Source organism: Tachypleus tridentatus, chromosome 10 (assembly GCF_004210375.1).
Source record: "Tachypleus tridentatus isolate NWPU-2018 chromosome 10, ASM421037v1, whole genome shotgun sequence".
Taxonomy (NCBI): Eukaryota; Metazoa; Arthropoda; class Merostomata; order Xiphosura; family Limulidae; genus Tachypleus; species Tachypleus tridentatus.
In genome coordinates, this window is record NC_134834.1 from 18,442,617 (window position 1) to 18,469,268 (window position 26,652).

At 33.8% G+C, this 26,652-nt stretch overlaps 1 protein-coding gene across 3 annotated transcripts in view; it reads right to left on the reverse strand.

The window, feature by feature from the left end:
- Positions 1 to 26,652, reverse strand: part of LOC143228826 (potassium channel subfamily T member 2-like) — a 188,686-nt gene that overhangs the window by 12,931 nt on the left and 149,103 nt on the right. For 2 of the 3 annotated variants that reach the window (XM_076460205.1, XM_076460203.1), the window contains exons 13-21: positions 25,935 to 25,998; positions 21,762 to 21,870; positions 19,587 to 19,695; positions 18,281 to 18,430; positions 17,443 to 17,690; positions 11,720 to 11,996; positions 10,657 to 10,762; positions 7,106 to 7,278; positions 5,178 to 5,249 (exon numbers count right to left, since the gene is read on the reverse strand). In XM_076460205.1, the coding sequence (XP_076316320.1) occupies positions 5,178 to 5,249; positions 7,106 to 7,278; positions 10,657 to 10,762; positions 11,720 to 11,996; positions 17,443 to 17,690; positions 18,281 to 18,430; positions 19,587 to 19,695; positions 21,762 to 21,870; positions 25,935 to 25,998 (1,308 nt within the window). The remainder of the gene's footprint in view (positions 1 to 5,177; positions 5,250 to 7,105; positions 7,279 to 10,656; positions 10,763 to 11,719; positions 11,997 to 17,442; positions 17,691 to 18,280; positions 18,431 to 19,586; positions 19,696 to 21,761; positions 21,871 to 25,934; positions 25,999 to 26,652) is intronic. The other variant, XM_076460204.1, reaches the window with a different exon arrangement.

Consider the following 26,652-nt stretch of genomic DNA (forward strand, 5'->3'; position numbering starts at 1 on the left):
TTATGTTTCTGACTTGCTTATACTTAATGTATTTTATTTATTTAAAGCTTTTTGTGCTGTAAATAGTTTTATATCATCTGATTGGTTAATGTTATAGGTTGTTTAAGTAGATATCTTGAACTGGTTAATGCTATAGGTTGTTTGATATCTTTTGAACTGGTTAATGTTATAGGTTGTTTGATATCTTGAACTGGTTAATATTATAGGTTTGATATCTTTTGAACTGGTTAATGTTATAGGTTATTTGATATCTTTTGAACTGGTTAATGTTGTAGGTTGTTTGATATCTTGAACTGGTTAATGTTACAGGTTATTTGATATCTTTTGAACTGGTTAATGTTATAGGTTGTTTGATATCTCTGAACTGGTTGTGCTGTAGGTTATTTGATATCTTGAACTGGTTAATGTTATAGGTTGTTTTATATCTTGAACTGGTTAATGTTATAGGTTGTTTTATATCTTGAACTGGTTAATGTTATAGGTTGTTTTATATCTTGAACTGGTTAATGTTATAGGTTGTTTTATATCTTGAACTGGTTAATGTTATAGGTTGATATCTTTTGAACTGGTTAATGTTGTAGGTTGTTTGATATCTTTTGAACTGGTTAATGTTATAGGTTGTTTGATATCTTGAACTGGTTAATGTTATAGGTTGCTTGATATCTTGAACTGGTTAATGTTATAGGTTGTTTGATATCTTTTGAACTGGTTAATGTTATAGGTTGTTTGATATCCTCTGACTGGTTAATGTTATAGGTTGTTTGATATCCTCTGACTGGTTAATGTTATAGGTTGTTTGATATCCTCTGACTGGTGTACTCTGTAAATCATTTTATGTTTCTGACTTGTAGTTTTATACATCTGATGTATTTTATTTATTTATAATCTTTGGTTTATGTGTAAAAGTTCTGTAAGTTGTTTTATATCATCTGTTGTAAGTTGTTTTATATCATCTGATTGGTTTATGTGTAAAAGTTCTGTAAGTAGTTTGAAATGATCTGATTGGTTTATGTGCTGTAAGTTGTTTTATATCATCTGATTGGTTTATGTTGTGCTGTAAGTTGTTTTATATCATCTGATTGGTTTATGTTGTGCTGTAAGTTGTTTTATATCATCTGATTGGTTTATGTGTAAAAGTTTCAATCAAATTTAAAATGTCAGACGAAGAGATTTTTTTAAAAACAAAAATAACTAAAGTCTTTTTATGGAAACATCTGAAACTTCGAATAAAATGTGCAGAATATTACTTTATTTTTTATATCCTAATTAAGCCTACCTTATATTTATATATATATATATATATATACTCTCTGTCATTTGTTTTTAAACTTCTAACTTTAAGATTATTAAGAAAGTGTCAAGTTTAGCTTATCAGTTGCTGAGTACAACACGAATTTTTCTTTAGTATTGACTAAAAAAATGTCGGTAAATTGTGTGTTCATAGGACTAGGAAGTACGAACTGATACGTGTGGACATTTATTAATAAATACAATTAAATATAGTTAAAAGTGTGGATAATAGGTGGCACTCAGGTATATTGAACCTTTATATTTAAAGTACGTTACTGAGAGCCAGTAACACCGCACAACAACGTTTTTGCTTCTTGAATACTGTTGGGTGTTTCTTATAGATATTTGGCTGCTGATCACGAAAATCACATCCAAATTTGCCCATCACGTACCGTTTCATTGAAATCGTCAGTTTTGTCATGTTTATTTTTCTCTCATATTTGTGTCCAAAAATTTTCGTTTCTGTAAGAAACCTATGAACAACGTTTTGTACAGTCTGGGCATGTTCAGGCATGAAATTAGGCCAGGTTGGAAGCTGTTCTGTGGAAGTATGCATCCCGGGCATGCCTGGGCAGGCCGAAGCCAGCTTAACACTGTATCAGCAGGCTACAAAAGTGGCTTGCAAACACAGATGCTGTTAAGGTTCCTGAACACCCCGGTTGGGGGAGAACTCTTCTGATTTCTCTCTCTCTAAACTGAACCCCTGCCACGTTAGTTTAGTTTAGTTTAGATGCTGTTCATTAAATTAATATAGACCTTACAGTGTGTACGTATTGTTTAAGAATATAGCATTGCCTTAGTAGCACTATAACAAGTATGTTAGATGTTATAGACGTTTTACAGGACTATTGGTGTCGGTCAATATGTCTCGTCAATGTCGTAACAGCCGCGATACATTCTGCTATATTTCTGGCGACTATACGCTTGTTCATTAGAGACGCTCAATGACTGCTCTTGTGAAGAAAGCATATCATCTGTACTTCGGCTGTAAAATTGGTGATCAAGACCAGGAATGGACGCCTCACATTTGTTGTGCGACATGTACTGTCTGTTTGAGAGCTTGGCTCAGAGGCACTCGAGAGACAATGCTGTTTGCTGTCCTGATGAAATGGTGAAAACAGAAAGTCCGTTTGACTAATGTGTCTGGTTTCTCTGCCAAAAACAAGAAGTCAATTGAATACCCTAATCTGCCTTCAGCAACGAGACCCGTGCCACATGACGATAGTCTTCCAACTCCGAAACCACCAGAGGAATGGACCTCAGACGAACCACATGAAGAAACTGCAATGTCGGGAACTGGCAGTGATATTGATTCGGGTTTTGAAACGTGCTCCTTAGGTGATCCACATCTCATAACACAGTCAGAATTAAACGATCTGGTCAGAGATTTGGGTCTGTCAAAAGCAAAAGCCGAACTGCTGGGTTCGAGACTGCAGGAATGGTGTTTGCTGTCACCAGGTATAAAAATTTCTGTTTTTCGAAGCCGCCAAGACGATATAACCAAATTCTTTACACAAGTTGACAATCTCTGTTTCTGTGTTGACATCGAAGGATTGTTCTCTGCTTTGGGTTGTGACCATGACCCGCAAGAGTGGCGTCTCTTTATTGATTCATCAATGTTAAGCCTCAAAGCTGTTATGTTACATAAAATAACGTTCACCCTTCAATACCTGTTGGCTATGCAGCAGACATTAAAGAAACCTACGAGAACATGGAAATGTTGCTGAAGCACATCCAGCATAACAAGTACAACTGGAATATCTGTGGAGATCTGAAAGTCGTTGCTGTGTTACTGGGACTGCAGCTCGGCTGTACAGTGTACTGTTGTTTCATCTGTTACTGGGACAGTCGTGCCAAAGAGTCACATTGTTCTAGACAGAGCTGGCCACTCCGTGAAAAGTTAGTTCCAGGACAGAAAAATGTGGCGCATGAACCGCTTGTCGATCAGGCAAAAAATTTTTTTGCCTCCTCTTCACATAAACTTGGGACTTATGAAGAATTTCGTGAAAGCAATGAACAAAGAAGGCGAAGGTTTTCGTTATTTAAGACAGATGTTCCCAAGAATAACTGAGGCCAAGATCAAAGAGGGCATTTTTGTTGGCCCTCAGATCAGATATGTTATGAGTGACAAGCGGTGTGAAGATCTGTTAGTTAGGCCGGAAAAGATTGACTGGAAAGCCTTCAAAGATGTTGTTTACAATTTTCTTGGCAACTACAGAGCCCCACATTACATTGAGCTGGTGGACAAACTTCTCAAAGCATACAAAACAATGAAGTGCAACATGTCACTCAAGATTCATTTCCTCCACTCACACTTAGACTTCTTCCCCGCAAATCTCAGTGCTGTCAGTAATGAACACGGTGAAGGTTTCACCAGAACATTGCTACAATAGAAAAACGGTATCAGGGCAACTGGAATCCATCAATGCTTGTTGACCACTGTTGGACACTGCAACGTGATGCACCGGACATTGAATACAAACGAAAATCAGGAGCAAAACACTTTTAATTATGTTGAAATTAATAGCGTATTAGAAACATAAACGCAATTAAATACGTTATTGCCGGTAAACAGTTAACTGTCTATTTCTCAAAGTTCGTACGTGATGAAGCTAAACCAAAACTATATTTGTGCATACCCACCAGGTACCTGTCACAATCAGCAAAAACTTTGCAGGAAGCAAAACTTTTCAAAAAATTGTTATGCAGTGTAATTTATATACGCTGCTTGGTTACTAATTAATCGGTTCTGATTTCTAATATATAAATATGAAACAGTTATACGCAATGTACAATGTATGAACGATGTGGAAAATAAAGACATTCCTAATATTCAAACTACATTACTTGTTTTAAAAGAAAGAGTTCATATATTTTAATACATATTATCGCAATATTGGGAACCATGCCTTGTTTAGATTGGTTTACATCTTGTCCCAAGCCCATAAAAGTGTTAACAATTTTAATACTGTTTTTTTTTCTCTAATTAGCAACACTGTATCTTAAAGAATGAGATATAATAAATGTTTCATTTAGTTTTGCCTCATTATTGCAACTAAATAATAATAAACTGCAAAATTAATATTTTAGATGTATTGTGTTATACCAACAGCGCGAGTCAATTACTGGTAATCACAGTAGAAATGTACGCAAAAATAAAGAAATTATAACAATATTAATAATAATATATTGTAGTACAGAACTACAATAAAACATCAAGTTGTCTACAAAATTAATTAAGTGTGATAAAAATAAAAAGTTGTCCAACATGTACAATCATTTAGTGTTTCAAGTTTAGCAAAATGCTTGATCATAGAATAAATTATAATAAATAGTATAACAAATATTAAAACATAGTAATATTAAACAATATTTTTCCGAACCGCTATCAAAGTTTAAAATGTTTAGATTACAATATTCTAATTACAAAAAAACAGCATCATATACCAGTATTTAAGATTTATTATAAAACTTTGTCTTCCACTTGACACACTGTTTTAGGTCACATTCGTTAGAATGTTGTACCTTATGGTCGTTCTTCGTTTTGTTACGAATTACTAGATGGCGCACTGAAGCATATATTGTTCACTCGCGTTTAATAAAACGTAACATCTGAGTGGAAAATGTTCCATTAATAAGTTATCTTACAGTCACTAATTTCTAAGTAAATATAACTACTTATTTACTTAGACACAAAGATAAATAAAAACTTTTAAAAACAAAGTTTCTATCCCGGTGGTGTGAGCATAATCTTTAATATAATATTACAGTCGTTAACAGTAAAAAAAAAAAATGTTTCTAATTATTAGGCTTAGTGCGGATAAGTCGATAAGAACAAATTCGTTGTTAATAACCACGTTTATTTAGAACAGTACTTAAGTACTTACTAATCGATGGAGCCTTGCATCCAGTAGACCAAAGGAAACAAGGAAATTGCATCGAGGAAAGCAGGGTGGGGTCTGCAAGACAAAACAATATGTCTATTATCTCAACACAAATTACACGTTTGATACTTACTATGTATAGTACAGAATGTGCTTGCACGTCAGTAACGTCTCCCAGATTAACTGAGGATGATTTAATCTAAAATACATAACAGCAATTAGACACCATTATGTATAAAGGGAAACAAAAAGCAGATTACTTCGTAATTATTTATTTTGTCCAAACTCAAACGAATACACATTTCCCTCTACGAATTACAATACAAACAGAGAACCAAACCTATAAATGGACAGAGAATGTGTCGAAAAATATGCAAAAACATTTACAGATGGACATACTCAAAGTTTATTAAGAAAGATGCAGATGAACCTATAAATGGACAGACAAATTCGTATATAGAAACGTTAAAGAAATCCATAGATAGACTAGACAAACTATATAGAAAAGATAAAGAAACCTGTAGATAGGCAGACGTAAATAGAAAACATAAGTGAACCTACAGGTCGATAAAAATACATAAAATAAATATAGATAAATCTGCAAATGGACAGACGTACCTAAAAATATAAACAAATCTACAGATGAACAGTCGTACCTAAAAATATAAACAAATCTACAGATGAACAGTCGTTAATAGAAAAGTTAGTGACAAACCTATAGATGGACAGATGTATATAGATGATATAGACGAACCTACAGATGGACAGACGTATATAGAAAAGATATAAGCAAACTTACAAATGAACGAACATACATACAAAAGATATAAACATATTTTCAGATGGACAGACATACACAAAATATATAAATAAACCTATAGATGGACAGATGTATGTAAAAGACAAAACAAACCTACAGATGGACAGATGGACATAGAAAATATGCAGACAAACCTATAGATGGACAGATGTACATAGAAAAGATACAGACAAACCTATAGATGGACAGACATGAATAGAAAATGTATAGACAGATCAACTGGTGACACATAATACACAGAAAAGGTATAACCAAGCCTATAGAAGTATAAATAGGTGGAACGTAGAAAGAGGCGTGTAGAAATATTCAGGTATATAACCAGGTACGTACAATTAAAAAAAAACACGAAAAGGTTAGAAACCTGAAACAAATTTTAAGGAGTAATGGTTTCTTTTGTTATTGTCTAGTTCAATAAATTTAAAAAAAGATAACATACACTTTTTTAAGACTCTTAATTGAAAAGTTATAAAGTGTTTTGTATAACTAACTATAACCTTTGAGCAGTATGTTAAAAGGTATAAACAAAACAGACGATCCATAAGCATAACAGACAAACACACACGGAAGCTTAAAAATAGGCAGATTCACAGATCGGCTGACATCTATCGGATAATTAAAACATCAAACGATATATTGTGTAACAATAAATACATACAGATCGATGTACTGGAACTAAATACAACAAAAAGATAGATAAAACGAAAGATATAATACACACACACACAAATATAAAAATATAGAAACACATTCAGATGAAGAAATAAATCATTCGACAGAAAAATATATAGAAAGACAAAAAAGTGTAATATGAACCTAGATACGAAGAGTATATTATAAACAATAACATAGAGAGATTGGAAGGTTTTTCAGGTTAATAAAAACCTATAGAAAGAGACATATAGAAAGGTATTCACATAAATGGAGACAGGCAGACAGAGATAATATATAGGCAGACTTATAAGATACATAGGTAGGCAGACAGATAAACAAAGAGGCACACAAAATTGATTAATCCAATCAAAACCCTTAGTCATTAAAGACCTGCTGAAGGTCATACAATTATTTTGTTGGGGGTCACATGACGGCCGCGTGACCTGAGTCATATCTTTACCTTCTCTCCAAGAGGAGTATGATGGGTCGCAGAGTCTGTGGACTGTGAAAATGTGCTCTTAGAGGGACGATGAAATTGTAGATGCCGTTGCTAGCGTAATCAGCGGCCAAGATAATACACCGGTTAGGCCAACCATATTCTTTTGCATTGCGGAAGGAACAGTGGTCGCAAACCTACATATATATATATATATATATATATACAGAAGATATTTTAAATTTCTGTTGTATAGTTGTAACTAAAAAAACAAAAACAACATGCACACGTGGTGCACTACTAGAGATGGTTGTTTAATTGTGAATATAAGTCAGTTGTGGTTGATCATTACAGTTTAAAAGTGTGCTCGCGACAATAGCTACTGCACTTCAACGCCATTTACATTTATATACTTACATATAAACAACTTATCTGCCAAATAAAGATATGTAACAGTATTGAAAAAAAGACATACAAATCTAAACTGAACAAAGTTACATTAATTTATACAGGAATAAGGCAAGATGATCAAATTCAATACATATATAGGCCTAGTCCGTTGTTACACACTGAACACCATCGAATTCGGTAACATATGACTGTTTAGGCCTAATATCTATTGCTGTAAGTCGGATTCTGTCCCTCTTTAGGTCTATACCTCATAAATTTTAAATTATTCAAATATATAAAGCTGAAAACTTGAGCTTTGAACTGAAATACAAACCTGAGTTCATTTATTAAATCATATATGTAAATTCACTAAAATGTTTTCTATATTCAAGCATCAATGTTTTGTAGAGAAGCCACGCATGGATTTGCAATAATTTTTATATATATTAATTTCATTTATCGGAATTTGTACAATTATATTTTTATTGAAGCACATACGTGGCAATTATCAAACTTGCAAAAGCAGACGATTCATTGCTTGGAATATTTTTTTTTATTGAAAGGGAGTAAAGAGTTTTCATCTTGAACTTCCTAAAATGTACAGTATACAATGTAAAACGGGCGTTATTTCTACAGATAGCATATTAAAGTAAGCCCGTTTAACTTAAAAATTGGATTCGATAACCAACGTGTTTGTCGAGAGAAGAGAGGCGAAAAAGCACAAAATTTATTAACGTTCTTTTTTATATGTTAAGACGATATTTAGGAACTGCATTAGACACTGCATAAACAGACCTCATCGAACGTTAACGCTCTGCGGGAAAGCAAAACAGATGACGAAGAAAAAAAAATCGATTCCATATCGCTACAGTCACGTGCCAGCTACTATGATAAAAAAATAGGGGCTTTATTTCGAAAGTAATTGATGAAACGTAAACAAGCTTGAAAAAGACAGGCTGAACTTGGCAAATCCAAATTCTAGACTGGCATTCGCACAAACTGTAATTGTAAATGTTTTGGGTTAGTTGGTTAAAATTCCGAAAATATGGCGCCGGTTTCTCTTGGTTTTATTTCGTTGTTGCCAACTGTTCCATGTTTTTCATACTTTTAGGAATTACCGGAACAGAGATAGGGTCGCATACTGCTTAAAAATAAATGTACCTGCATTTCTTTCTACTCCTTCTATGCCGTTGAAAGATGGCGTATAATAGTGTAAAATAGAATACAGAATTCATAGGGTCGTCCACAATAATGAGTTGAGAATATAACTTGAACAAGTTAGGATTGTTTCCGGTGAAGAACGTGTGTGAAGAGAAATAAATTCTTAATCTGAAAGGCTCGGCATGGCCAGGTGGTTAAGGTACTGGACTTATAATCAAAGCTTTGCGGGTTCGAATTCCTGTCAAACCAAGCATGCTCGCCCTTTCAGCCGTGGGGGTGTTATATAGTGACAATCAATCCTACTATTCGTTGGTTAAAGAGTAACCCAAGAGTCGGCAGCAGCTGGTGATGACTAGTTGCCTTCCCTCTAGCCTTACACTGCTAAATGAGGGGCCTGACATGGCCATGCGTGTTAAGGCGTGCGACTCGTAATCTGAGGGTCGCGGGTTCACATCCCCGTCGCGCCAAACATGCTCGCCCTCCCAGCCGTGGGAGGCGTTATAATGTGACGATCAATCCCACTATTCGTTGGTAAAAGCGTAGCCCAAGAGTTGGCGGTGAGTGATGATGACTAGCTGCCTTCCCTCTAGTCTTACAATGCTAAATTAGGGACGGCTAGCGCAGATAGCCCTCGAGTAGCTTTGTGCGAAATTCAAAAACAAGCGAACAAGCTAAATGAGGGACGGCTAGCGCAAATAGCCCTTGTGTATCTTTTCGCGAAATTCAGAAAACCAAACCTTAGTTTGAAGTAAAATAGTATTTACGAGTTAATGACCTCCTGACAAGAATGTTGGGTAAAAAATATAGATTACACTAAAAGGTGAAGCAGAATAGGTTGGTGTGTGACGGAATGTTGACAAGAATTGTCTTATTCTAAAACGTAAACGTAAAAAGTCGATGTTAAAACTGAGTAATAGATTTTATATCACAGAAAGTTGTTATGAGGGTTGTTACAACGTTTCACAAAAATAAATTTTAAACGTTGTGGAAAACCACCAGAAATTAACGGATTTGTAGAGTTTGTTTGACGCAACTTGGCCTGTTTAGCCTGTTTGTTTTAACACAGAGCTATGCGATCTGTCTAAAGCGAGGAATCAAAATTTAAATTCTAGCGTTTTAAGCCTATAAACTTACAGATAACCCACCGGAAGCTGTTTGATCTCATTTTGGAAGTGAGTGCAGTAGGTGTGTGTCTGAGAAGATATGGGAATAACTGAGGATTCGTTAAATTCACGAATTGGTGTAAAAGTAGTTGAACTCTGTCCCAAGTATCATAGCAGAAAAGTTGTTACATGTAAAATTTCAAAACGATACAACAGTCATTATAAAATTTTTATATATTATAATATCTCTTCATCCATTCATCGTCCCATTAAAAGCACAGAACCATCCAAGAATGTACAAACATCTTCCTAATTCTGGGATGTTCCGTGGTTCTTTCCATTATTTTTGAAATGCTGAGTTTAGAGCCCTGCCACCCTTTATTAGATAAACTTATGAACTCGTGTAGCTTTGCGCGAAATTGAAAACAAGACCCGGCATGGCCAGGTGGGTTAATGTGTTAGACTCGTAATCTGAAAGTCGCGATTTCGAATCCCCGTCGCACTAAACATGCTCGCCCTTTCATGTAATACTAGAGGGAAGGCAGCTAGTCATCACCACCCACCGCCAACTCTTGGGCTACTCTTTTACCAACGAAGAGTTGGAATGACCGTCTCGTTATAACGACCCCACGACTGAAAGGGCGAACATGTTTGGCGCGACCAGGATTCAAACCCGCGAGCCTCGGATTACGAATCGAGTTCCTTAACCATCTGGCCATGCCGGGCAAGTAGTTTGGGTTTTATGTAGATGGGTTTAGATTTCTGTGATATAACCACTTGCACATTAAAAAACAAACAATTTATTTTGTCTTACTTCTTCCCCAAGTGATTATTGGTAAATTTACGGACTTACAAGTCTAAAATCTTGGGTCAGATCCAAAAGAAGCTTTGTACTAAAATAATTTAAATATTTTATCTTACCTGAGCAAGCTGGAGACAGCAAGTTGGTTTCTTCTTTTTTAAAAGATAACATAAAGTTGGAGCGACTCCAATGTACGGGCTAATTGGAGGAAATCCTTTGACAATCCTATAGTCAAATAAAAAAGCTTATTTCTGCAAGTTAATTCAATATGAGGTTTTTAATCACGACTGAAACGCTGAGTCAATAATATGTACTTTTGTTGTCTTTTCATGAGGAGGGAAGTTGTGGCATTAGTACCGTTTATTATATCGGAGACTTACTTGATACTTTTATAATGTTTTACAAACAATACGAAAACTACTAAATTACCTGTTAACCAAGAGAAGTTACGTAGCTAATGGACACTTATTTATTTTACAGTTTCCATTTATTTCCTAACTTTACGTGATATCATAATCACACACAAAATGTTCGTGAATAATTCAAGATAGATTCGAAGTACTGAAATAGACGACTTTTCAGGTTATGAATAAAAACTCAGTAATAACTGAGCCAAGACAGGAACAGTCCATTAGATTAAGAACTCTACAATGTATTCACTGTCTCCAATGTCGAAGAAACATAAACGTTCAAATAAGTTTTGAATATTTGTATTTTACTGGCAGGTCAAAGTTCAGCATCAGATCCAAAAGGGCCATAAACGTTCGAATAAGTTTTGAATATTTCTATTTTACTGGCAGGTCAAAGTTCAGCATCAGATCCAAAAGGACCATAGAGTCACATTGTTGTACTTGTCTTTCAAGGTTTCTTCAAAGCTAGAACGAATTAACCCTCTTTAACACATCAATATAGAAGTACATCTAGATAGTGGAACATTTGAAAACAGTGTATCACGTATCTAGAAAGAGGTCCAGATGTGTGTACAGCTTACAAACATTAGTCCTTATTCGCACACACTAGCGCACGCTTCTCTGTCGTACAGGGCATTAAAAATTAATTGGAGAAAGTTGGCTTTATTCATGCGTATTGTGTGAATACTCGTTTTAAGTATTTCTAAGTATCAGATTATTTTAATACACTTGTTGACAACTAACCTAAGTTGTTGTAACTGTTGTTACTTACTCGCAGTTTTCTGCAGGTGTAATCCACGGAATGTCCAAATATTTTTCTTCCTCTTCGTTCAATGTTCCATCAAGGCCTTCATCATCTGGTGTAAAGTCGTCATTACCCATCATGGCTGGCACTGGAGCTATACTAGGACGTTTTCCTTGCGAAGAACAGTAGCTGTCTATTCCCGCCACACCATCCAGCGTGGGAACATCCAGGTGATGTTTTTTATTTAAGTCAAACGCCATTTTGGACTTGATAGGTGAAAGTTCGAAATAACTGTCTGGGGAAACTACAGTACAATTACAGATACGTTCAAAAGTGTATAAAATAAAAACAACTAAAGTAATGCAGGAAAAGAACATTAAAAAGCTTAACAAACAATTATAAGAAAACTCATCTAAAGAGTGAGTTGAAATAAAACAAACACTTCGGTCTCATGAAGAGACCTGATGATAATTCTGTTTAATACGTGATAGACTCTGCTTTTCTGAAACTTCTGTTTGTCTTGTAACAACACAACATGCCTCAGGTAAGATGTGTTAAAAATGTTTCTTAACAATATTGTTGCTTGATTTACTCAAATATTACAATCATTTCTCAACATTCTCACTCCATGATTTACTCAAATATTACAATCATGTCTTAACATTCTCACTCCATGATTTACTCAAATATTACAATTGTTTCTTAACATTCTCACTCCATCATTTACTCAAATATTACAATCATTTCTGAACATTCTCACTCCATGATTTACTCAAATATTACAATCGTTTCTCAACATTCTCACTCCATGATTTACTCAAATATTACAATCGTTTCTCAACATTCTCACTCCGTGATTTACTCAAATATTACAATCATTTCTGAACATTCTCACTCCATGATTTACTCAAATATTACAATCGTTTCTCAACATTCTCACCCCATGATTCACTCAAATATTACAATCATTTCTTAACATTCTCACTCCATGATTTACTCAAATATTACAATTGTTTCTTAACATTCTCACTCCATGATTTACTCAAATATTACAATCGTTTCTCAACATTCTCACTCCATGATTTACTCAAATATTACAATCATTTCTTAACATTCTCACTCCATGATTTACTCAAATATTAGAATCATTTCTTAACATTCTCACTCCATGATTTACTCAAATATTAGAATCATTTCTTAACATTCTCACTCCATGATTTACTGAAATATTACAATCATTTCTTAACATTCTCACTCCGTGATTTACTCAAATATTACAATAATTTCTTAACATTCTCACTCCATGATTTACTCAAATAATACAATCATTTCTTAACATTCTCACTCCGTGATTTACTCAAATATTACAATTGTTTCTTAACATTCTCATTCCATGATATATTCAAATATTACAATCATTTCTAAACATTCTCACTCCATGATATACTCAAATATTACAATCGTTTCTCAACATTCTCACTCCATGATTTACTCAAATATTACAATCATTTCTTAACATTCTCACTCCGTGATTTACTCAAATATTACAATCGTTTCTAAACATTCTCACTCCATGATTTACTCAAATATTACAATCGTTTCTCAACATTCTCACTCCGTGATTTACTCAAATATTACAATCGTTTCTCAACATTCTCACTCCGTGATTTACTCAAATATTACAATTGTTTCTTAACATTCTCACTCCATGATTTACTCAAATATTACAATCATTTCTTAACATTCTCACTCCATGATTTACTCAAATATTAGAATCATTTCTTAACATTCTCACTCCGTGATTTACTCAAATATTAGAATCATTTCTTAACATTCTCACTCCATGATTTACTGAAATATTACAATCATTTCTTAACATTCTCACTCCGTGATTTACTCAAATATTACAATCATTTCTTAACATTCTCACTCCATGATTTACTCAAATATTACAATCATTTCTTAACATTCTCACTCCATGATTTACTCAAATATTACAATCGTTTCTAAACATTCTCACTCCATGATTTACTCAAATATTACAATCGTTTCTCAACATTCTCACTCCATGATTTACTCAAATATTAGAATCATTTCTTAACATTCTCACTCCATGATTTACTCAAATATTACAATCATTTCTTAACATTCTCACTCCATGATTTACTGAAATATTACAATCATTTCTTAACATTCTCACTCCATGATTTACTCAAATATTACAATCATTTCTTAACATTCTCACTCCATGATTTACTGAAATATTACAATCATTTCTTAACATTCTCACTCCATGATTTACTCAAATATTACAATCATTTCTTAACATTCTCACTCCATGATTTACTCAAATATTAGAATCATTTCTTAACATTCTCACTCCATGATTTACTGAAATATTACAATCATTTCTTAACATTCTCACTCCGTGATTTACTCAAATATTACAATTGTTTCTTAACATTCTCACTCCATGATTTACTCAAATATTAGAATCATTTCTTAACATTCTCACTCCATGATTTACTCAAATATTAGAATCATTTCTTAACATTCTCACTCCGTGATTTACTCAAATATTAGAATCATTTCTTAACATTCTCACTCCATGATTTACTGAAATATTACAATCATTTCTTAACATTCTCACTCCGTGATTTACTCAAATATTACAATCATTTCTTAACATTCTCACTCCATGATTTACTCAAATAATACAATCATTTCTTAACATTCTCACACCGTGATTTACTCAAATATTACAATCATTTCTTAACATTCTCACTCCATGATTTACTCAAATATTACAATTGTTTCTTAACATTCTCATTCCATGATATACTCAAATATTACAATCATTTCTAAACATTCTCACTCCATGATTTACTCAAATATTACAATCGTTTCTCAACATTCTCACTCCATGATTTACTCAAATATTACAATCATTTCTTAACATTCTCACTCCATGATTTACTCAAATATTACAATCATTTCTTAACATTCTCACTCCATGATTTACTCAAATATTAGAATCATTTCTTAACATTCTCACTCCATGATTTACTCAAATATTACAATCATTTCTTAACATTCTCACTCCATGATTTACTCAAATATTACAATCATTTCTTAACATTCTCACTCCATGATTTACTCAAATATTACAATCATTTCTTAACATTCTCACTCCATGATTTACTCAAATATTACAATCATTTCTTAACATTCTCACTCCATGATTTACTCAAATATTACAATCATTTCTTAACATTCTCACTCCGTGATTTACTCAAATATTACAATCATTTCTTAACATTCTCACTCCATGATTTACTCAAATATTACAATCGTTTCTGAACATTCTCACTCCATGATTTACTCAAATATTACAATCGTTTCTGAACATTCTCACTCCATGATTTTCTCAAATATTATAATCGTTTCTCAACATTCTCACTCCATGATTTACTCAAATATTACAATTGTTTCTCAACATTCTCACTCCATGATTTACTCTAAAATTACAATCGTTTCTTAACATTCTTACCCCATGATTTACTCTAAAATTACAATCGTTTCTTAACATTCTTACTCCACGAGTTACTCTGAAAGTACAAACGAATTTTTAGTAATTTTTTCCTTGATGTATTACAAAGGTTTCCTGTTAGTTTTTGCCTGAGTGATATTTTTATTTATCAATACACATCTCAAGTTTCAATTGTTTCACCAAAGTTTTGAACGTCTAACATCATCTTTGTAAACACATTCGTCATATTAGCTTAATAACAAAGCATAATAAATAAGTAACTACGTTTGACCCACAGTTATCACAAAGAAAATTCTTGTTTAACAGTTTCATTCATATGATTTCTAAGCATCACTATAATTTCACCTTTTGTCACGTGGTGTGTTTCGAAGTTCACGATGTAATATTTCACAAACGGTGTGACGAAGGAAGGTGAAACTGAAGTTAAAATACAAAACATGTGGTGTATGAAAAATATTCATTTATCACGTTTTATTACTGGGAGAACGAGAAGATGTTTAACACGACGATATCAGAAAACTGAAAATCTCTGATGAAATGTTTAAGCCTTAAAGCAAACATATAAAACAGCATTGTCTGCGCGTCCAGTACACAGCGCGCTCAGCGGTAAGCGTGAGAACTAAAAACACATGGCCAAGTGGTTAAAGCACTCGACTCGTAATCTGAGGGTCGCGGGTTCGAATCCCTATTACACCAAACGTTCTCGCCTTTTCAGCTGTGTGGGTGTTATAATGCTAGAATCAATCCCATTCTTCCTTGGACAAGAGTAGTCCAAGAGTTGGCGGTGGGTGCTGATGACTATCTGTTTTCCCTCTAGTCTTAGAGTGCTAAATTAGGAACGGCTAGCGCAGATAGCCCTCGAGTAACTATGTGAGAAATTCCAAACAATCGAATGCTGTAAGGGACATATTATACAACGCTTACTGTGTATTTTTTATTCAGAAAATAAACCAGAACTTAATCAGAAATAAATAAGATGTGGAAGATACTTACGATACTCTGAAGTCCAGAAACCGTTTAAAACTTTCAAATTAAATCATGAAAAGCAGAACAAAAACAAAACTAGTTAGATGAATCATCGTAGTAGCAATATCTATTAATACTTTATTGGCAAAAAGTAATACAATCAAGTACAAACAAGCCTTTTTAACTACGATTAACACGTTTTAATTTAATAATAATAAATATTATAAGCAGGTTATATCAACCTATTTTTATCTTACGTACAAGTTGGTTTGTTTTGAATATCGCGCAAAGCTACACGAGGGCCATCTGCGCTAGCCGTCCCTAATTATTCACTGTAGGTCTAGAGGGAAGGCAGCTAGTTATCACCACCAACTCTTGGGCTACTCTTTTACCAACGAATAATGGGATTGACCGCCACAATATAACGCCCCCACGGCTGAAAGAGCGAGCATGTTCGGTGTGTCGGGAATTCGAATCTACGACCGTAGGATTACGAGTGGAGTGCCTTAACCACCTGGCCATGCCGGGCCTCACGTATAACTTGTATATTGCATATATTTTCAAAACGAGACATCAAACTCGAGCGCTTTCGAGTAGTGGACTATCCTTCTTCAGGACAATAAAGGGTTATATTTAACGAGTGTGACGAAATATATGGGGTCGGATGTCGACGTCACGTGAACCGGATGTTCAGCACGAGTTGGTATTGAAAACTAGCCAATCATAACCAAGAGTTGTTTGTGTCAGGTTAAGTTTTATATCAAAGGGATGTGTACATTACATAACAGTGATAAGAACTGTTAATTAATTTATATAAAGATAAAACCAAACTAAACAATAGAAATAAAATTTAAAAAATAAAGACAAAAGGCGGTGAGAAATAGAGAAAATAGTGTAACTCAATGTGCAGAAAATGAAAACAAAATATATATATAGATTTTAGAATAAACTCAGAAGCCTCGTTTGATAAACTTTCACATATTTGAGCATCTGTTACTTGTATTTTAACAAAACGCAGTTTTTAAGTTTCTTACTTCACCGATGTCGACAGGAACAAATTTCGCCTGAGGTAATTGTGTCAACGTATCAAAATTTCGAAATTTTATTCGCTCTCGTGATGTACTTGAAAGCAAAAACTGTGTAACATTTCACCAAAAATAACGCATAACTCGTACTCACGTTCATTACTTACCTGATTTTAGCCTTTTTTAAGCCTATTTTCAAGTTTACTTACCTGATTTTAGCCTTCCTTTAAGCCTATTTTCAAGTTTAAAATCTTTAACGTTATCTTCATTTCCTGAGAATTTAGGCTTAGCTTCATCTCCAGAAGAACTTGGTAAAAAAGCACTGTTCTCTTCTTTAGTAATGCTCATATAAAAACAGATATCAGATGCTTTGAGAATATAAGATGGACCTGGGTTCAACATTATCGGCCACGTCCCCGACAGGTCAGTTTGGACTCCAACCAACGACACTCCAAACCTACATTGCCAATCACAAATCAAAACGTTCACTTTTAAGAAATAAAATCAACGTAAAAACGGTTTTGAAATTTCAAACAAACACGATTCTCTAAAGTCAGAACGAGTTTACGTTCCTGATGCACAGTTTGAATCTTCACATCGTTATAACTTAAAGGGAAATATTAGGCTACTCTACTTACCAGCTCATTTCAGTAGTTAGATTTTTTTGACACTAGGTGCTAAAACTTTAAAAATATTTTATTTAAATATTCATAATAGATTCGAAAGAGCAATGTGCAGAAAGTTTTGAATCGGACAAAGTTTCGTGTTCTTACGAAAAACAAAATACGAATATTTTGTTATCAATAATCGTAAAACATAAGAATTCTCATATATATATAAAATGTATTTCTAAGACTAAAAATGTTATTTGAAATTATTTGCTTCTGAAGTTGTTTTTTTTTCAAATTAACAAAAATTAAAATAATTCACTTTTTCTGGCATACACAAATTTATTTACTGCTCGTTTTAGTTGAATTTGTTGTCCTAGTCATTTCAGCCTCCTCACTTATTAGTGAATATTTTTTTTTAATAAACAAATAAACTCACTTTCTGTGTGCATGAAAAGAGGCATAACTGAAGCCTTTTCCTTCGTATTCTCCAAAGAAGCGACTATCACCGAGTCGAATGTGGTAAATCTCGTTCCCAGAGCACTTTCCATACTGTCGATGCCATTCCTCCGCTGAAGTTTGGCCTTCTCTGATGAAGAAGAAGCGATAAGTTTGGATATTTCGAAAAGCCATAAGACAGGCCAACGTTTAAGTGGTTTCTGTTTCTTGTTGCTTCTCGAGATCTTACAAAAGAAGCCATAACGCGTGATCGTTCGACTCATTTATGAAGAACGATTCTAGGGATTGTTTCTTTTTTGAATTTCGCGCAAAGCTACACGAGGGCTATCTGCGCTAGCCGTACCTAATTTAGCAGTGTAAGACTAGAGGGAAGACAACTAGTCATCACCACCCACCGCCAACTATTGGATTACTCTTTTACCAACGAATAGTGGGATTGACCGCACATTATAACGCCCCCACGGCTGAAAGGGCGAGCATGTTTGGTGCGACGGGGATTCGAACACGCGACCCTCGGATTATAAGTCGAGTGCCTTAACCACCTGGACATGCAGGAGCCTTATGAAAAGTTTTTTTTTTTGTTTTTAATTTCGCACAAAGCTACTCGAGGGCTATCTGTGCTAGCCGTCCCTAATTTAGCAGTGTAAGACTAAAGGGAAGGCAGCTAGTCATCACCACCCACCGCCAACTCTTGGGCTACTCTTTTACCAACGAATAGTGGGATTGACCGTCACATTATAACGCCCCCACGGCTGAAAGGGCGAGCATGTTTGGCGCGACGGCGATGCGAACCCGCGACCCTCAGATTACGAGTCGAGTACCTTAACCACCTGGCCATGCAGGGGCCCTATGAAAAGTAATGCTTGGCTTGAAATATAATGCTAAATACCGAGATAGGAGCACCGCTTTTCATTGTTTTGACGCGTAGAACATGAACTGTTCATCCAATTCAAAGGTGTCGCGTTAGTTTATTATTAAAGATAATTTTCGCTTGGCATAGGATTTATGAGTCTTGTTACAAATCTTTTCGCTTTGGTATGTTATCTGACTGGATCTATTCACCCAATCCCTTTCAGTTTAAAACTGCCAATTATAAGTGCATATATAACAACAATTACTTTATTAAAAAATCTAGCACTTACGTATATAAGTTATATATAAGCTTCGCAATATTACCTTCAATTGTTTAATAGCATCGATAACAAAGCTTCTTGGACAAACAATGCCACGTGATTTCATTTAACGTTATTATTTTCCGGGTGGTTAATCAAAAACCCTGTACTTACTGTCCACGAGATGTGTGCAGCAGAAGGGTGACGAGGGTGGACGTCCCTGGACACAAACAGTTATTGGCTAATAAAGCATACTTGAATTCATCTTCACAAACAACGTGCTCTAGGTAGAAAACCAAACCACTGATCAGACAAGGAGGTACTCAAGACGTGACTTAACATATTCTAATCACTTATCTTTAGTTGCTTCGGTATTTTTGTTTCGATCAGAAATTAATTATAATTATTGTAATATTAAATAACACCATTGTAGAAATTGTGGAAAAAAGTTATGTCACCCTAAATAACACCATTAAGACAGATTTTATGAAATGTGGAGCAGAAGCTATGTCCTCATAAATAACACCATTAAGATTGATGTCATGAAATATTGAGCAGAAACTATGTCTCCTTAAATAACGCCATTAAGATTGATGTCATGAAATGTGGAGCAGAAACTATGTCTCCTTAAATAACACCATTATGACAGATGTTATGAAATATGGATGTCATGAAATAGCTATGTCCCCATAAATAACACCATTTAGATTGATGTCATGAAATGTGGAGCAGAAACTATGTCCCCTTAAATAACACCATTAAGATTGATGTCATGAAATATTGAGCAGAAACTATGTCTCCTTAAATAACGCCATTAAGATTGATGTCATGAAATGTGGAGCAGAAACTATGTCTCCTTAAATAACACCATTATGACAGATGTTATGAAATATGGAGAAGCTATGTCCCCATAAATAACACCATTTAGATTGATGTCATGAAATGTGGAGCAGAAACTATGTCCCCTTAAATAACACCATTATGACAGATGTTATGAAATATGGATTAGCTATGTCTCCTTAAATAACACCATTAAGATTGATGTCATGAAATATGGAGCAGAAACTATGTCCCCTTAAATAATACATATATGGAGCAGAAACTATGATTGATGTTATGAAATATGGATTAGCCTTGTGTCCCCTTAAATAATACTATTTAGATTGATGTCATGAAATGTGGAGCAGAAACTCTGTCTCCTTAAATAACACCATTTAGATTGATGTCATGAAATGTGGAGCAGATACCATGTTTAAATTTCTTTTCTCATTCAACTTGTGAACTATATTTTCTCTAACTTAAATTAAAGCTTTGCAATACAATGTCGATAATTTCTGAAAATAACTTTTATATAATAAACCATCACAGATATCCGTATCATTGATAATTTTAATGAAAAGGCTCCAACTAAACTGTCTCTCTTTAAGCTGTTACTTAAATTGTATTGAAAACTTGTTAAATAAGTATGTTTTATGTTTGATTATATGGTATTGTGCAAGGTACCTTATGAGACACATTAGAAAAACAACCAGATGAGGGACTTCAAGGCTCAAACTGGTCATCCGGGTCGTAATTTAGAACTATTGACCACAGAAAGACAACCAATTTTAGAACGAGACCTTGAAGCTTCAAAATCGCAATCAGTTTGTTTGTTTTTTAAATTTCGCGCAAAGCTACGCAGGGGCTATCTGCGTTAACTGTCCCTAACTGAATGCGACTAGCCATCACCACCAATCGCTATCTCTTTGTGTACTCTTTCACGAACGAATGGTGGGATTGATAGTCACATTATAACACCTCCACGGCTGAAAAGGCGAGTATGTTTGGTGGGACGGAGATTCGAACCCGTGACCCTCAGATTGCCAGTCAAGCGCCCTAGTTATTATCACCTCCGTTATGATGTAGATTATGACGGATCAGAGGTTTTTGATAATCAGTTATTTTCGTGTTATGATTATTATTTAATTAATACAATAACACTTGCAACAATCAAAACTATAATGACACTTGCAACAATCAAAACTATAATGACACTTGCAACAATGAAAGCTCAGTACATGTCCTGTCTGTTAAACGTTTCATAACTCTGTCGTCTTTGACAACGAGACACCACCTGTTGGTAGTTTTTGTTAACAATAATGTTATCTGTTCTCATCAATTATACATAAAACTTAGTCTGCTTAAGTAATTAACTGTTCATGCTTAATTGTATTTCCAGATACTTTACTTACATAGATTGTTTCGTTTGGCACGTTTACGTTGTACAGTTGTTTGTTTGTTTTTAAATTTGCATCTGTGAGGTTGTATTTTGATTTCTAATTCATCCAACTTAAGAAACGTTGAACTAACCTGCAAATGCTACGTGGACTTTATTTTCTGGACGGAAAATCTGAACATACTGTGGTACAGTTGGAGCAAAGTCTCTGACAGCCCAAGACCTGAGGATGGTATGCTGATCCTAGATGGATTCCAAAAGGAAAAAAATACAACCAAAGAAAGAGATATAATTATATCAATAACTAAGTACTGTCTTGTTATGACACTTTCTTTAATCGAAGTCCTCTCCCCTTCTTATTAAGTTGCAACCAATACAGTTCAATACATTACAAAAGGTGTAACATTATATTCTATCTACGCTCTATTCACTCCGATTAATCGGACCTCATAACATAATATTGTAAGTCCAAAAAACTACGGATGACCACTGCTGTGCCACTAGGAAAGAATAAAGAGAAACATTTTAAATACCAATTTCTTAATATGTTTCTTTATCTCAAAAAAGTTGAATATAAGAATAAAGTTGAATAATATTACAGTGATATTAAGGGGATATTTATACGAGTTTGTTTAAAATGTTTGTGATTATTACAGTGAGATTAAGGGGATATTTATACGAGTTTATTTAAAATGTTTGTGATTATTACAGTGATATTAAGGGGATATTTATACGAGTTTATTTAAAATGTTTGTGATTATTACAGTGAGATCAAGGGTATATTTATACGAGTTTATTTAAAATGTTTGCCATTATTACAGTGAGATTAAGAGGATATTTATACGAGTTTATTTAAAATGTTTGTCATTATTACAGTAAGATTATGGGGATATTTATACGAGTTTATTTAAAAGGTTTGTGATTATCACAGTGATATTAAGGGGATATTTATACGAGTTTATTTAAAAGGTTTGTGATTATTACAGTGAGATTAAGGGGATATTTATACGAGTTTATTTAAAATGTTTGTGATTATTACAGTGAGATTAAGAGGATATTTATACGAGTTTATTTAAAATGTTTGTCATTATTACAGTAAGATTATGAGGATATTTATACGAGTTTATTTAAAAGGTTTGTGATTATCACAGTAAGATTATGAGGATATTTATACGAGTTTATTTAAAAGGTTTGTGATTATCACAGTGATATTAAGGGGATATTTATACAAGTTTATTTAAAAGGTTTGTGATTATCACAGTAAGATTATGAGGATATTTATACGAGTTTATTTAAAAGGTTTGTGATTATCACAGTGATATTAAGGGGATATTTATACAAGTTTATTTAAAAGGTTTGTGATTATCACAGTGAGATTAAGAGGATATTTATACGAGTTTATTTAAAAGGTTTGTGATTTTTACAGTGATATTAAGGGGATATTTATACGAGTTTATTTAAAATGTTTGTCATTATTACAGTAAGATTATGAGGATATTTATACGAGTTTATTTAAAAGGTTTGTGATTATCACAGTGATATTAAGGGGATATTTATACAAATTTATTTAAAATGTTTGTCATTATTACAGTGAGATTAAGGGGATATTTATACGAGTTTATTTAAAAGGCTTGTGATTATTACAGTGAGATTAAGAGGATATTTATACGAGTTTATTTAAAATGTTTGTGATTATCACAGTGATATTAAGGGGATATTTATACGAGTTTATTTAAAAGGTTTGTGATTATCACAGTGAGATTAAGAGGATATCTATACGAGTTTATTTAAAAGGTTTGTGATTATCACAGTGAGATTAAGAGGATATTTATACGAGTTTATTTAAAAGGTTTGTGATTATCACAGTGAGATTAAAGGGATATTTATACGAGTTTATTTAAAAGGTTTGTGATTATCACAGTGATATTAAGGGGATATTTATACGAGTTTATTTAATAGGTTTGTGATTATTACAGTGAGATTAAGGGAATATTTATACGAGTTTATTGTGCTGAAATGCACGTGTTTATATCACTTCCACAAAAATGCATAATGTTTCAATATGTTTCAGGAATACAGTTGTAACTCGCGTGATCTTTGGAAACCTTATTATGGGTCTCTCACAATGGAGTTTTAAAGATCTCTAAAGTTTGTTTGTAGTTGTTTGTCTGTCAGTTTCTCATATGAATCTGTGTATAAGGTAAAACGTTTTATTTGTTTTTCTTACTTCCTCTGAGTTTAGGGAACAAGGTTCCTCATCAGGAACTCTTGAGAAAAATTAAAAAATTAGAGAAATTAGTTTGAATAGACTTCGTAACTTGGTTATTGCTTGTATATTTAGAAACTAATATAAGTTGAGTTAGCTAGACTTGATGACTTGGGTGGAATTGGTAAAAATCGACGTACAAATATACATAAAATCCAATTACTTTGTAAAGTGAAACTTCTTTAAGTTTGGTATCGAAATGTTATAAGAATATAACATAGAAACGTTTCGATTGAATCACATTCAGTTCACATGTTCGTTACTTGTCGGAAGTAGTAGTGTCACATGTTCGTTACTTGTCGGAAGTAGTAGTGTCACATGTTCGTTACTTGTCGGAAGTAGTAGTGTCACATGTTCGTTACTTGTCGGAAGTTGTAGTGTCACATGTTCGTTACTTGTCGGAAGAAGTAGTGTCACATGTTCGTTACTTGTCGGAAGAAGTAGTGTCACATGTTCGTTACTTGTTTGAAGTTGTAGTGTCACATGTTCGTTACTTGTCGGAAGAAGTAGTGCTAACTAGACGGAACCATCACATTAGCTGTAACAGTGACGATATTAAATTATTATATCAAACAGGAAGTGAAGTAAAGACGTATCTGAGTATATTAAATTATTCTATTAAACAGGACGTAAAGTAAAGACGTAACTGAGGATATTAAATTATTCTATCAAACAGGAAGTGAAATAAAGACGTACCTGAGGATCTTAAGTTATTCTATCAAACAGAAAGTGAAGTGAAGACGTACCTGAGTTTGTTAATTTATTCTATTAAACAGGACGTAAAGTAAAGACGTAACTGAGGATATTAAATTATTCTATCAAACAGGACGTAAAGTAAAGACGTAACTGAGGATATTAAATTATTCTATCAAACAGAAAGTGAAATAAAGACGTACCTGAGTTTGTTAATTTATTCTATCAAACAGAAAGTGAAGTGAAGACGTACCTGAGTTTGTTAATTTATTCTATCAAACAGAAAGTGAAGTGAAGACGTACCTGAGTTTGTTAATTTATTCTATCAAACAGAAAGTGAAGTGAAGACGTACCTGAGTTTGTTAATTTATTCTATCAAACAGAAAGTGAAGTGAAGACGTACCTGAGTTTGTTAATTTATTCTATCAAACAGAAAGTGAAGTGAAGACGTACCTGAGTTTGTTAATTTATTCTATCAAACAGAAAGTGAAGTGAAGACGTACCTGAGTTTGTTAATTTATTCTATCAAACAGAAAGTGAAGTGAAGACGTACCTGAGTTTGTTAAGTTATTCTATCAAACAGAAAGTGAAGTGAAGACGTACCTGAGTTTGTTAATTTATTCTATCAAACAGAAAGTGAAGTGAAGACGTACCTGAGTTTGTTAATTTATTCTATTAAACAGAAAGTGAAGTGAAGACGTACCTGAGTTTGTTAATTTATTCTATCAAACAGAAAGTGAAGTGAAGACGTACCTGAGTTTGTTAATTTATTCTATCAAACAGAAAGTGAAGTGAAGACGTACCTGAGTTTGTTAATTTATTCTATCAAACAGAAAGTGAAGTGAAGACGTACCTGAGTTTGTTAATTTATTCTATCAAACAGAAAGTGAAGTGAAGACGTACCTGAGTTTGTTAAGTTATTCTATTAAACAGAAAGTGAAGTGAAGACGTACCTGAGGATCTTAAGTTATTCTATCAAACAGAAAGTGAAGTGAAGACGTACCTGAGTTTGTTAATTTATTCTATCAAACAGAAAGTGAAGTGAAGACGTACCTGAGTTTGTTAATTTATTCTATTAAACAGAAAGTGAAGTGAAGACGTACCTGAGGATCTTAAGTTATTCTATCAAACAGAAAGTGAAGTGAAGACGTACCTGAGTTTGTTAATTTATTCTATCAAACAGAAAGTGAAGTGAAGACGTACCTGAGTTTGTTAATTTATTCTATCAAACAGAAAGTGAAGTGAAGACGTACCTGAGTTTGTTAATTTATTCTATCAAACAGGAAGTGAAGTGAAGACGTACCTGAGTTTGTTAAGTTATTCTATCAAACAGAAAGTGAACACGTACCGCCGCACTTCTGTCGGAGTAATTTCTCCCCGTGAGGATGAAGCAAGCTTCTGCAGCGTTCATCCTACATCGAAAGTAAAAACTGTATCAACCATCAGACACAGGAACGGTCTGAAGAAAATCTCATGATTTATAACTTTTTGTAGTTACGTGTGTTAGGCTTAGTTGAAAGGTGAATAGAGCTTCAGCCCAAAGACTGAGGAGATTTCTCAGTACAAGAAACCAGCTCTGAAAGGAGACTTAATGTTATTAGGAAGATAGATGTAAAAAACACAGGCCTTTGGTAGTCAGTCTCTAACGGATTAGACGATTACAGCACTCTAAGTTCTTAGAAAATTATTGGAAGAGGCAACCGTCTTTCTAGTTCAAAAGCTGTGAAGATTACCAAGCCCCTTGTCATTATGAGACATAACTCAATACAAGAGAAACTTGTGTTAGGCGTGGTTTTTTGAGACAGGAATATAAACGATAGGAGTTCAACAAAGAAATAGAAAAGGACCGGAATATGTGAGAGAGAACGAATAAACTTAGATAGGAGAAGGAAGAAAGTAACAAGCTGCCAGTAAGAAACAAACTATAGTTTTAACTCTTATGTTATTGATTATAGTAATAAACAGCAACGTTTCATGATATGGGTCAATTCCTCGAGTAGTAAGTACAACCTTATAAAGGTCAGTGGTCAAGCGAAGTGCAAGTACAGCAAGGCAGTGTGAAATCG